The 14,190-nt window shown below is 39.2% G+C and overlaps 1 protein-coding gene across 7 annotated transcripts in view; it reads right to left on the bottom strand.

The window, feature by feature from the left end:
• Positions 1-14,190, bottom strand: part of ryr2 (ryanodine receptor 2) — a 144,379-nt gene that overhangs the window by 14,810 nt on the left and 115,379 nt on the right. For 4 of the 7 annotated variants that reach the window (XM_023340674.1, XM_023340675.1, XM_014473078.2 and 1 more), the window contains 12 exons: positions 12,621-12,638; positions 6,977-7,057; positions 6,105-6,193; positions 5,572-5,700; positions 5,165-5,269; positions 4,851-4,932; positions 4,342-4,500; positions 4,048-4,202; positions 2,481-2,696; positions 2,114-2,386; positions 1,092-1,298; positions 693-998 (listed from right to left, as the gene is read on the bottom strand). In XM_023340674.1, coding sequence (XP_023196442.1) covers positions 693-998; positions 1,092-1,298; positions 2,114-2,386; positions 2,481-2,696; positions 4,048-4,202; positions 4,342-4,500; positions 4,851-4,932; positions 5,165-5,269; positions 5,572-5,700; positions 6,105-6,193; positions 6,977-7,057; positions 12,621-12,638 — 1,820 coding nt within the window. The remainder of the gene's footprint in view (positions 1-692; positions 999-1,091; positions 1,299-2,113; positions 2,387-2,480; positions 2,697-4,047; positions 4,203-4,341; positions 4,501-4,850; positions 4,933-5,164; positions 5,270-5,571; positions 5,701-6,104; positions 6,194-6,976; positions 7,058-12,620; positions 12,639-14,190) is intronic. The other 3 variants (XM_023340676.1, XM_023340677.1, XM_023340678.1) reach the window with 1 other exon arrangement.

Here is a 14,190-nt window from a genome sequence, read left to right as displayed (position 1 = left end):
TTTTCTGATTACACTTCTACCTCAGCACAAATATTTTCTTTATTTTACATGATCGCAGGCTTTGTCAGATGCTTCAACGCAATCAGGATTTTATAACAGAGGAGTGTCAGCCTCATTGTTTTCACTCTGTCACTACTAAAGTAAGGCATAAGGTTCCTGGAGCACCATTTTGATTTTATGGATGCTGAATAAAGAAGTGCAGTGAGTTTTACACAAAAAAAGAATACTTTGAAGGGGAAACTAAAAAAAAAACACACACACATTGAGATGATAATGACATGGTTAAAGTGATTCACACTTTTTCACACGTAGGCTAAACGAATCATTTCTAGCCCGTATTTCAGACTCTTTTAGCTTTAGGGTGACAAATACATTAAAATATGGGAAAGACAGCAGTGGTTCTAGCAATTCAGCCATTATAAAATACAGTTTATATGAGCGAAGACAGCAAGAGATAATAAGTCAGCTATAAATGACATAATGAATATATCTTTTAAATTAATCTAGACAAAGAGTGATAAATGAACAAGAAGTAGTTGATGTTCGGAGTATTGAATTTAGTTCAGAAGGTTTAGATGCTGAACTATAAACATGAACTGATTGATACCTGAGCTTAGAACAAGTTCATGGTGATCCCTGCACAGATGAATATACATAATGAATAAACCCAAAGCAGAAAATGTTTCATTCACCTGGTGTCTTTGTCTTAGTTCTGGCTGTGGAGCAGGAGGAGGAGCTGAGGGGGGCACTGGGGAGCTGAGGAGCTCTGTGAGGGTAGCGTTGGGGTTATGGGGAGTGATTTTGTACTGTCCCCCCTCTCTTCTCAAGTCAAGACCAAAAATGTCCGACAGCAGCTCAGTTTCACTGGTATTAACTGCTAGGTCAGCCAGGTCCTCCTTCGGGGAGCTACGCTCAGACAGCCTCTTCTCCCTCTCATCTCCTTCACCGCGGACCTCGTCCTGGGTGGGGTCAGGCATGGTGGCCAGCAGTTCTGACACCTGTGGATGGAGACATTTCTTTATGAATAGCTGATGCAGAATCTAAATAGTTCTTTCTTCAACCATTTTTACATCTATTTTTAAATAAATAACCTTGACAGCTTTGGCTCCCTCTACTAAATTCCCTCCCATGAAGGTATTGTAGAAGATTCTGCAAAATCCTCGAGCCACACTGAAGGCCACATGGAGGAGACCCAGCAGCACTGACCAGTAGAAAGACACCAGAGTGGTCACCAGGTCTTTCAGTGTCATGTTCTTGATCTTCTTCATTTGTTTCTTTAGACTCTTCATTGACAACACCTGAAGCAAAGAACAAAGCCAAAGCTCAGGTCACCGAACACTCTGCTGCACATCACTGTGCCCCTCGAGGTGGACTCTGATCTGAACCTTCAGAGCCACATGAAGACTGTTACAAAGCCAGGCTTCTATCACCTGAAGAACATTTCATTAGAGAAACAAAACCAAACATGGAGAAGCAGCCTTCAGCTTCTATATACCAAACTTCCAGAAAACTGCAGCAGAAACACAGAGTTCCTCTAGACCAGTGCTTCTCAGTTCCAGTCCTCAGGCCTCCCTGCTCTGTATGTTTTAGATGTGACTCTATTCCAGAAAAGCCCATTTAAATGATTGCATGGCCTCTTCTGCAGCCATTAAGCAGGACCAGAATTGAGAAATAGACTAAAATTCAACCTGGGTAGGATTGCTTTTGAACCATAATAAATGAAACATTGACCAACATTTGATGTGTATTGATGATTTTGATGATGATACTCAACAAAATACTGTTTATTAATTGCTTCATAATTCATTATCATATTATGTTTTTGTGATATAAAGCGTTTGGAACGGTCCTGTAGCAAGTTGTGTTGCATCTTCCAGCAGACAGACAACACTGCTTTCACCGTCTCAGGTTTAGTTTAAATGTTTTGTCCAGGTAAAGATTAGAATAATTTTTTAAATTGGTCATGCATAAAAATAATATTTACTGTACATAAGACTGCATTTTTTCCATTACGAAGACTTCATATATGCAAAGTTTGGGAGAATCAATATATATTTGTATACAAGTATGTACATGTTAATAAATTGGCAGTGAAGGAAATGTGTGCTCCCACCTTTATGAGCAACATGACGTTATAACGAAGGGCGATTAAAGCCAAGCGCACAGTAGACACAGAGAAGAAGCCCATGTCAGGGTTTTCCTCATCACATTTCTCTCGCTCACTCTCTTCTTTCACAGCTGAGCGCTCGCCAGCATCGGACATCTGCGCTGCTAGCTGCATTTCAAAGATGGTGTCCTCACAGAAATTCACAAACAGCTCCATCTTCTCTTTCTCTCCACCTTCATTCACCACATCAAAAATGAACTGGCGTTTTGATTCTTTAACCTGCACACACAGGAGGGATGTTTGGAGAAGGTTTCAGGGTTAACAGACAGATCTCTGATCATCTGAAGTGATGGACTGCTAAAAGTATTTTCACCTGAGGTTTCTCCCATTGTGTCCGACTGGACTCACTGATTTCAAAGTAAACCCGCTCAATGCGCTTGGCGCTGCCCATGATCTCAATCCGGCCCAGATATGGCTGGAAGTAGTTGAGGACGCTCTCGGCCAGCTCCAGGAAGGTCTGCAGGCGGGTGTCATGAGGCATGTGCTCGGACAGATTTGTCAACAAAACTGCCACATTGAAGCCAATGTCCTGAGTAACAAAGTGAAGAGTAAATAGGAAATCAAACCTTTATTGCTTTTAAGGATGTTAGGCATAATGGATAATGATGGAACCAAAAACATTAACTTAACTTAAAAGTTTGAGAAAACTAAATGATCCAACCCTTGTTATTTAAATAATCCTTGGGTGTGTGACGTCTGCCTGAACTCCGATCACACACCATTCTGGTGAAAACCAGCTCCTTGTTCTACGCTATTTGTTTCACCTAGAGGGTCTGAGCTCTCAGATGTTGAGAAACGATTGCTTCCTGCAGTCCTAGACTCTGCTGAAGTTTGAAATTTTACCCAGTAGCTAACGTTTGTCCATGACATATGTAATGCACCAGTTCTGTGGAGTTTACTGAACATTACCTGCACTGTGATCAATCATCACGGACTGAACAGCTTCTTCCTCCGCTGCCATTGTTGAAACTACAGGCAGACTGCAATTCTAAAACGGAGGAGAAACTCAACATCATCGTTCACAACTTCTCCTTCTGTCCACTGATTGACCTGGCAGAAAGTTTAGCTCCAGAAATCCAAGTCAAAGGGAGAAATCCCAGATGGAACACTGAGGCAAGATCGAGTGGAATGTGTAGGCAATTGCCAGATTAGGCAAAAATGGTTAAGTTGTTGTTTTTTTTGCCCTTGGGGTTATTATGGACAGTTTGATAAGTTATTTCAATAGCTGATTGATTTGCACAATGTTTCTCCAAATATAGCTTCCTTCTCTTTGAATTGAATTCAGTTCCATCCATCCATCTCTCTGGAAGCTAGTGGTCATTGGGTTAGGGGTGGAGTACACCCTGACAGGTCGTTACTCCATCACAGGGCAACACAGAGTTCATGGGTGCATGAACAAGTCCACTATTTAGACAGAATAATCAACAGTCAATTTTTAGACTGTGGGAAAGAGCTGGAGCACCCAGAGAGAACCAACATGGAGGACATGCTAAGTCCATGCAGAAAGACATGGAATTCAGACCCAGGACATCTGCAACACTCCAACTTTCAATTCAGTTCAGTTTATTTGTATAGCAGCAATTTACATCATATCAAGGCACTTTACAAAAAAAAAAAAGAAAGAAAAAAATAAATGTTTTGTTTGTTCCTTGAGGTTACAATAATTCTGTCAACTGTAAATGTGTTGGAAAAAATGTTTCTTTGAACCAACTTAAAAAACACCAACTATTATTCTAATTTGTTACAGCTAATTTTAATAGTTTTGCTCAAGCTATAATTCTGATATGATTTTCAGTCAAATCATATCAGAGTATGTTTTTTAAGTTGGTTCAAAGAAACATTTTTTCAATGTACATCCACTGCTCTGTGTTCTGACTCACCTTGGCTGGTTCATGAAAACGCATCACAAACTCCTCATAGTCCAGAAGTTCATTCTCATCAGTCTCAGCACAGGAGAGGAGGAAGTCTGTTTCAGACTGGGTGTAGTGTTTGTGGCTCTCCATGGCTTTATGGAAATCCCTTTTGGAGATGACACCTGTAGGTTCATACATTTGTTAATCACAAACTATTTCCACCATGCAAAATACCCTATGCAAAAAATGTCAAACCAGCACATTTCTCATTAGGGCTCATTAATAACTTGTTCAACACAAAAAGTATTCAGAGCGTTTTGCCTTTTCCATCGGGGTCGTACTCCTTGAAACCATCAGAGGAGGTCAGGTCTTTCAGTTTCAGGAACATGTCAAAGAACTTGAGGATCATCTCCACGTTGTTGGACGATTCCACCAACATATCAACCATTTGTTTGCCAATTGTCCCATTTACTACATTACCTGTGGGGGTGACAGTGAATATTTTTAGACAGGATTTAACAACCATTAGTAGACACAGCTTACCTCAACACAACTAATGTATGCTTCTGCTGTTTCTATCTATAACATAGATCTAGACTAAAAACCCACCTGTTTAGCTTTTGAAACATCAGACATGAAACATTAACCAACATTCTGATGATGGTACTTGACAAAATGTAATGCTTCAATTGTTGACTGTGTGTTCTATGACTTTGTATTTTTGTGTTTTTACTTTGACCTGCCTTGCTACTGAAATGTGCTATACAAATAAACTTAATTAATTGATCAATCTACAATAAATCATACATTTGCTATGAACATAACTATACCTTCTAGCATAGAGAGCAACATAACCACCATGTCTTTCTGCAGATCCATCAGCTCTTTCAGTAACTCAATCTGACTGGAGTCCTGAGAGGAAAGAGAAGGAACCATGTTTGATCAGTCTGGAACCAGTATTTACCCACTTATACTAGTCTAATTAAAAGAAGGTACAAATTGTTATTTAAATGCTTAATCTCACACATGCACAGCAAAGAAATGCAGACTTTCAATCTACTCAATTAACTAATAACTAACCAAAACATGAAATGGGTGACTTTGTGAGACCTGTCAGTTTCTACCCAAGTTGTTTTCCACAAACCTGAGATAATTTCATCTGCATGTGAGCAAAGACATGCAGGAAGCCAACCACAGCATCCCACAAGCGACTGTGTGCCAAACTCTGTTGGTTGCCTGTGCACGGTCCCTACAAAAACAAACTCAGTCAGTTTCACTGTACAGGGCGATGTGTCACCCTGCACAAACAATGATGCAAAACTATTTTTTCAAACAAGAAAACAATAAATGACACTGCATGACGTGAGGGGAAGATAAGAAGCTTTTCATTAGGAATACATGTACCGCAACATACAGGAGAAGTTCAGTTTTGGATCTGATTAAGGGAAGACTGGTTATCCGCCTCGTGGAACTTGTTAGTAGCTATTTTTAAAATAAAGGGATTTTTAGTAGAAATGAAGAACTTTCTTTCTATCTGCTGAATTCTCTTACCTGGATATACTCTGTAAGCGTGTTGAACACCTGTTTGGCCACATTGATTGCCTTGGAGAAATTCCTCTGGCCCTGCTCGTCAATAACATCCTTCCCAGAATAATACCAGTAAAAGTCACTGATAGACTCCTGAGGAGGAAGAATGGGAAATTAAAGTTTTTTCAGTAAAATTACAAGCTTGGAATTTTACTGAATAAACAAACAACCAAATGCAAATTATAGATTAGGATAATTCCTTCTATGCCATGTCTGCATTATTCAGCAGTTTACTTTTGGAGTCTTCAGCCAAAAAATCATTTATTTTTGTCATTCTGTTACTAACTGATCAACTTGTTCCAAAAGATTTTTTTTCAATCAAATTAACTGCTTTGTATGAAACTGGTTACTTAGGATTGTTTGTTGGCAAAATATGAAGGATGTCACAGTGTCCATATAACCAACAGGGTTTTTTTTTCTTTCAAGCTTCTATGAGGAAATCTGCTTCAGAGTAAAATTGGATTTTTGTCATTTTGCTGTGAAGAGAAAAAACTAACCTGGACTCTGAGTAAGTAGTCAACAGTAGAGATGATGATGTTGACGGTTGTATTGTTCCCAGTTTGTGTCCTCAAGTAGTTCTGGAAATCTGAAACAAGATGAAGCAAAAGCAAGAATATATAAAGTTGAAAGAGAAAAAGCAGAACAAGATGTTTCAGATGCTTCATACAGAGTCTATTAAAGGTTTTCACCCCCCTGGATGTTTTAAACGTTATTGCTTTTACCAATCACCGGCTTCAGAGACCATTTATTCTCCAACTGGACGATGAGCCGACACGTCCAGCTGAAGATGCACACAAATGGTCTAAAGACACCAAGGTGGATGTTCAGAAGTGGCCCAGTCAAAGACCAGACCACCTGAGAGAGCTGGAACAGTTTAGCAGGAATAATGGAGGAAAACTGCAACATTCAGAAGAGCAGCCTGACTGAGACCAAAACACACACACTCCCTGCGAAGGGAGCCGGAGGTGAAAATACCAAATACTGACTTGAAGGGGGTGAATAGTTATGCATTCACTTTATTTATTTAAATAATTTTTATTTAATTGTCATTATTTTGTAGAAACATAGCTTTCACTTTAAATTTTTTTGTAAATTGTTCCAAAAAAAGCCAAGTGATTGTGATTGATTTATAAAAGCAAAAAAAAAAAAAGAGTGAAACATCCAAGAGGGTGAATACTTTTCATATAAGAATCAATTGATTGATAGATCAGATTTATCTTCCTCCCTTCTAAGCTAGAAAAAAAGACCTAATTTTAACAAAACAGAACCACTTTGTATTATTTGTATTGTAAGTCAGAGCCATGGAGCTTAATTCACAGCCTGCTTCACGTTTCTCTATAAATTAATAACCAATAAGAGAGCTTAGTACCTGAGTTGTGTCCTTCGCAAAGCAGCTGAAGGAAGCGGAAAAGGTCACAGGTGAACTCATCATCCTGCATGACCTTCTCACCTGGCCAAAGACAAGAAACAAACACACGCACACACGCACCCACACACCCAGGCACGCACACATGCAGGCACACATAAGCACAATCACAGACAAGTGTATGCACAAACATTTCAACAACACAAGCAGGAGCAAACATAAAAGCACACACACATTCATATACACAGACACACACAGAAATCAGAGAAAGGACAACAGGAGCAGACAACGTGAGAAACAACAGGACAGACAGGAAGATGGAGAGTGAGGATATGTTAAAAGAGAGATGCTAATGTAAGGATATCACCAGTGCTTTCTTTACTAGTGTCAATGATACTCCATTCTTATCTAACACAAACACACAGACACACTGTTGGATTAAAGGTGGGCAGCCAAGCACTTGGCACAAAACTCAAGTGTAGTCTATATAGTGCAGCATTTTACAGTCAGATTGGGACTTTGACTGGTTTTTATCATTTGGTTGAAAGAGTTTGAAGTTCACTGCTTGTAGATTCTATAAACCACTGAGGAAAATGAAGCTGGCTACTCTGACTGTGTAAAAATACTGCTCTAAGCCATGAAATGGGCAAAGAAAGGGTGAAAGACCAGAGACCATGTGATAAAACAAAACATGAACAGAAACATTAACAGAACACATTCATACAAAGTGACCAGAAACAGAACTGGCCTAGAGGAGAGAATCAGTCTGGAACAGGACTGAAAGTGTTCTCTGGCAAACGAACAGATTCCACTTGTTTATGCATAGAGCAGTCCTACCAGGATGTCACATGCTGTATGTTGGGACTGGAAGGGGGAGGGCTGTGGATGGAGGCTATAGATTACACCTTGAAATCCTTAAGACTGAAAAAAAGTGTTATCAAATATGAGCCTATTGAAAAACATGGGTAGCTGTTTCAGATGAACAACATAGAGAAATGTTTACTCACATTTTTCTAGCACATTTCTCCTTCTGGCACTAGACAAGCACATTTGTTAAGGTTGTATTTACCCAGAATGCCCTGCACTGTAGTCCACTTCCTGCTTTTGGGGTGGTCTCTGGTCTGCTTAGCGTTTACATAAGCATTCCAACTGAACTCAAGTTTATTTCAACTGAACTGAACTGGTTTGTAGGCGAAACAGAGTTCAGTTCTTTGGTCTGCATCAAAGTTTGAATACATTCACACCTCCCAAACAAACTGGACCTTCTGGACAGACAGACTGGTGTTGGACGAAAGCGGTGGTGGACTAAAGTGGACCAAACAGGACTGGTCTGAATGCACCCTCAGTCAGAGTCCATAGTTTCAGACAGAACATTTGTCTGAACAGAACCTACAATACTCAGTTAGGTGAAACACTGTGTGGACTACAATACTCACCACAACAATATGAGAGTGATGAGGTCACACAAAGGACGATGCAGGTATTACTGCAGCAGCTGCTTCTATAGGTTCATTCATCTCATATAAAATGGTGGTTTACAGACATAATGGGGTCTTTACTGGAGAATGTGCGGTCTCTGACTTATACCTATACTGGTTTTGGAGACGGGAAAAATGGCAATGCAGAATTGAGGTCACACTGCATAATGATCCCTATAAGATTATGATAAATTTCTCACCATCACATTCTTGTTCCTGGATGATCACCAGGGAGACATGGACCAGAGATCAACACAATGTGATGAGTTGTGAGGATGCCAGGCTGCTTGCTGCAAGTGGTGACAAGTACTCTGCATTGACCAATTATGGTTGAATGTGGGAATGTAGAGGCAGGACCTTATGCATGTCCATATTCCAACTGTTATATATATTATTAATCGGGGGGCGGAGCATCCTGGACAGACTGGGAGGTGCAGTGGGTCAAATTTAAGCCTCTTCATAGTCAGATTATTACAGATATTTACTTTGAATTGACTGGTATTCAACCTGGGTAAATTATATGGACTTAAAGAAGATTTAAGTCATTTCAATTTGTGTGTTATTCTTTAAATTGGCTTGAAGCACTTAGTGAGAATATTTTGTACTTTCGGTCTTATTCCAAACAATATTAAACCAGATGGAGAGTTTGCATTGTTCAGAGTAAAATTGTTTACTTTATTCTTTAAAAAAGGTCTTATTTCACAGGTGCTTTAAAAGTGTTTCATACACCAACAACTAAAAAAAAAAGTTCTTTAAACAATAACTTAAGCAATCTAAACATATACACAACATATTACATTAACCTTTTTTTAAATCAGTCGTTATCTAATCAGGAAAAATCTTGAGCAAGGCTTGAAAAGGAATGGAAAAGAAATGCATGTGGTCAGAATAGGTTATTTTTTTGCAGAAAAACTTTCAAATGAATCATTTCACAAACAAACAGCAAATACAGACTACAGCAAACAGCTTAGCCATCAAAAACAACAAAGTAGAAAAGCCAGAGTCCAATCTCCTCTTGGAAACAGTGTGGCCACAATCAGCCGCTCTGAGGTCCCCATTAGAGATGGGGAGGAAGAAACATTTGACTTCTTAAAATGGATGAAAGGTGGCAGATGATAGATGAGAAGGGCTGCAACTACTGACTTTGGTTTAGAGTTGATAAAATAAAATGTAAACATTTTACAGCCCCTAAATTAGATAAAACACATTTTATTGTGTAGACCATTTTGGGCTGTCCTAACCCATTTCAGTCTGGAATGGCTCATTTTGTCAGCCTATTAACAACAATGGTTAGAAGACATGCAGGTTCCTGTGGAGCACAAAGCTGCAAAGCTCAACAGTAGCAAAATCTACAACCTCTAAAAAGCCTTTGAGTGGACATCAACTCATTCATCTACTGTACTAAGGCAAAGTATTTACTTACATATACTATATTCCCAAAACTATTTGCTCACCCATCCAAATGCTCACAATCAGGTGTTCCAATCTCTTCCATGGCCACAGGTGTATAAACTGAAGCACCTCGGCATGCAGACTGTTTATACAAACATGTGAAAGAATGGCTCGCTCTCAGGAGTTCAGTGAATTCCAGTGTGGGACTGACAGGATGCCACCTGTGCAACAAATCCAGTGGTGACATTTCCTCGCTCCTAAATGTTCCACAGTCAACTGTGAGACTCATATTCTAAGAAAATGGAAGTGTTTGGGAACGACAGCAACTCAGCCACGAAGTGGTGGGGAACATAAACTGATGGAGCAATACAAAACGTCGAATGAAGTGGTGCAAAGAACGTCGCCTCTGGACTCTAGAGCAGTGGAGGCGTGTCCATCAGATTGCCAGAGGGAGAACAAGTCTGGGTTTGTAGGTTGCCAAGACAACGGTACTTGTCTGACTGCATTGTGCCAAGTGTAAAGTTTGGTGGAGGGAAGATTATGGTGTGGGATTATTTTTCAGCAACTGGGCTTGGCTCCTTAGTTCCAGTGAAAGGAACTCTGAGTGCTTCAACATACCAAGACATTTTGGACATTTCCATGATCCCAACTTTGTGGGAACAGTTTGGAGCTGACCCCTTTATCTTCCAACATGACTGTGAACCAGAGCACAAAGTAAGGTCCAGAAGACATGGATGGAGAGTCTGGTGTGGATGAACCTGACTGGACTGCACAGAGTCCTGACCTCTGTCAGGTCGAGGTCTATTGGGTTGATCTCAACCTGATAGAACACCTTTGGGATGAATTAGACTGAAGACTGAGAGTCAGACCTTCTCGTCCAACATCAGTATCTGACCTTACAAATGCGCTTCTGGAAGAACGGCCAAAAATCCCCCTAAACACACTCCTAAAGCTTGAGAACAGCCTTGACAGAAGAGTTGAAACTGTTCTAGCTACAAAGTTGGACCAACGTCATATTGAACCCTATGGATTAGGAACGGGATGTGATTAAGCTCATATGCGAGTCAAGGCAGGTGAGCAAATAGGTTTGGCGATATAGTGCATTTCTGCCTTTTTTGTATCTTTTATGTTTGAGATAAATTCCAGTTTTTAAGTAATGATTTCATTCATCAAAAGAAAAAAAGCTATCCAAAGCAACCTTGACCTATGGAAAAAAATAATTGCTCCAACTGCAAACAGTTTTCTGCAACTCCAATTTGAGAAAAACTTGCTTATTCACAGATTTTGTCATAGAGCATTTCTAACATATTGTAAAGAAAATACGACTCCAGAAGCTGAAATATCTAGGCTAAATTTAAGTCCGGATTTGACGATGACACTACAAAACATGCACTTTATTTATTTGAGCCAGTAAAAGGTGAACTTGATGCTGTGCTTTGCTTCATCCTTCTGCTGTATAACCAAAGTGTACTTTAGGTGAAGGTCAAGAACTGATCAGTAGACATTCTCTTTCACATTTTTGGATGACTTTCCCAAAGCAGCTCCCCATCACTCACTCTCTGATGGAGGCCATATTTGCCACATCTCAATCATCAACACTGGCATCACCTGAGGCCTGCAGAGCTTTAGATGTTTTGTTCTGTGTTACCTCATGAAAAGGCCGTTGTTGTACTCTAGAAGTTTTAGTGACTGGCCAAATCATCCCAAAGCTTTGGAAATGGGTAGTTCTTCTTTCCAGCCCAATATAATATCAATGAGTCTGTTTCCGACAGAGACACCATGTGTTCCTTTTTACATTTTTTAGTCCAACTCGTGTTGCTTGACAGGTTCTGTTGAGGTGATTTCTGCATTGTGCAGGTCTGGCAGTAATCAGGTCTGAAATATCTCAGTGCAACAAAACAAGCAATCTGTACAGGGGCAAATACTTTTTACTGCACTGTAGTTTGCAAATCTAAATTGTTTTTAAAACCCTATAAAAAACAGAAGAGTTTTGCACTGTTTTTTAAAAATGTTTGTTGCTCTTATTTATGCTATCTAGCACTAAGGGTATGTTGTTGCTATGAGAGATTTTTTTGATAAAAAATGTTTTTAACATTCAGAGTGATGCATTCACCAAAAGAGAAACATCCCTCAAACACTCATGTAGCTGAAGAACATCAGGATGTGAATATTGGTGGCACGGTAAACTGCAGCTTTAACTAATCTGTGATGGATGTTTAAACTCGCTCAGATGTGTTTCATTGCAGCCCAAGTGAGTGAGTCAGAAAATGACTGAGAGGCTGAGAACACAAAAGGGACTGTTCACTTCACAACAAACAACAGCACAATAACCATCTTCCTTACTAAGACAAAACAACCAACTGATTCAAGGTTGACTGGAGGACTGAGAGGAAGTAGGTGGTAAATGTGGGTGGGACAGGTTCAGTACTCGTATTAGTTGTTTTCAAAATGTGCCAGATACTGTGCAGATCCTGAGGGGGCTATGGCGAGATGCCAACGCTTCCACCACTTGTTCCATGTCCAGATTTGAAAATTTTATTGAAGAATTTGGTGTTTATTTGCCGTTTTAAAAAAAGCAAGAGTAAAACCAGCCCAGGAGTAAACTGTGAGGAACTAACAACAGAGGGATTGGGATGGTGACAGTCAGGCAAAAAGTAACTGGAAACACAGATGTCTGCACTCAGGACCTGGACAGAACTGACACAACCAAACCAGCCAGGGTGAAGGAGAGAGAAAGACCAACCAACACACAAGAAAATGGCAGAAGGCATAATTACCACGCTCATGAGTGATGACTGAGGTAGGGAGGAAAGTGCAGTAAACAAAAATGAGAAAAGGAAAACAGAGGGAAAAAAGAGAGAGAAAGAAAGTAAGACACAAATAAAGAAACAAAGCTTACATATAGGGAAAAGAACTTTGAAAAATTGCGTGTTTTTGTTTGGTCAATTAAAATGTGCAAAGCATGAGAGTTCAAATAAAAAAACATGGTTCCTGTTTTATTTAGGATCTCTTGGAAAGCATCCTTGATTACACCCTTGGTTAATGGTAGATTATTAATTTGAAATCGTTTGAGAGTTGAATTTATAACTATCAACAGTGGATATCTGTCTGCTCTTACTGTGTAATTTGGCAGCAATGTTAAAAGCAAAGTTAGTTCCAGTAAACCGTGGGTTCTTTGTCTAAAAAGATAAAACTGCAAGGACATTTCAAAAATTCTTTAAACAGTGCAAAATCCACCTTTAAAAAAGTTAGAAACATCAAGGATTGTCTTATGGCATCTAACCGTATAAATTAGTAAATTAAGAACAAATACAGAATATCGCATAAAGGCAGCAAGATAGATAAGAAAACTTTGTGATCTTCCCCTACAGACCAAAAATTCAGAAAAATCAATTTTTATTTTATTCTAAAACTGAATAAATATTTCACTATTAATTCTCCTACTGCTAATAATTTTATTAAACTTGTTTTAAAAAACACACCCAACAACAATGTTTACAACACACACATATATACCAATACATGTGACAGGACTTGATTACAAAATGTTTAGAAGAAGTGCTTTTAAAAAGGCCAACATGGTGTCGGCATCATTCCTGCTCATCATTTGAAGGACTGACCGACATGTTTCTTCTGACTGGTAGTAATATAATAAACCTCATAGGAGCTAAAAATGAGGGTGAGAGCAACAATGCCTTCCAACCAAAAGACTTTGATCTCATCACACAAGATGGTTGGTTGAGATGTTAAAAAGTTGCTAGCAAATATAAAAAAGAAAACCTCTTGGTTAAATGGAAATAATCCCAAATCTAAATCTGCCAGGGGAATGAACACTTTCAGGCCTAACTCTGTTTAGGCCAATAAGAATCATTGTGACAGCAGCTGCTGAGTCCTTGATTTTTTTAGTAAAGAAGGAATCCAGGCTGTTCTGGATGGAAACACATCAAACAGTGGGCAGTAAGATTTCTGTCATGTTAAAACTCTGGTCTCACATATCGTCATAGAAACAGTCTTAGAAAACCTTCAGCCAGTGCTGCATTTGCATTACAGGGTTAGTTCCATAAAAGTCTGATTGTCTACTGGCCAAAGTGGGAAATGGTCCAAAACAATCATCATCCCATTCGAAACACCTGCTGCAAAATAAAAAAATATAAAAAATATCCAGAAAATTTAATTTAAAAAAACTTGAATAGAAACTATTTTTATATTGCATTTTTCACACTGCTTTATCTTTTTGTTGGATACCTCCTCTGTCCTAATGTGGCCAAAATGTTCTGTGTTTTAGGGTCACGGAAACCTAAACCTCTGTACCTAACCATCATTCAAATAACAATTAGAGATGTTAGA

The sequence above is a fragment of the Xiphophorus maculatus genome, chromosome 10, assembly GCF_002775205.1.
Source record: "Xiphophorus maculatus strain JP 163 A chromosome 10, X_maculatus-5.0-male, whole genome shotgun sequence".
Lineage (NCBI taxonomy): Eukaryota > Metazoa > Chordata > Actinopteri > Cyprinodontiformes > Poeciliidae > Xiphophorus > Xiphophorus maculatus.
Note: the sequence above shows the minus strand (reverse complement) of the source record. Positions and strands in the feature narration are given on the sequence as shown.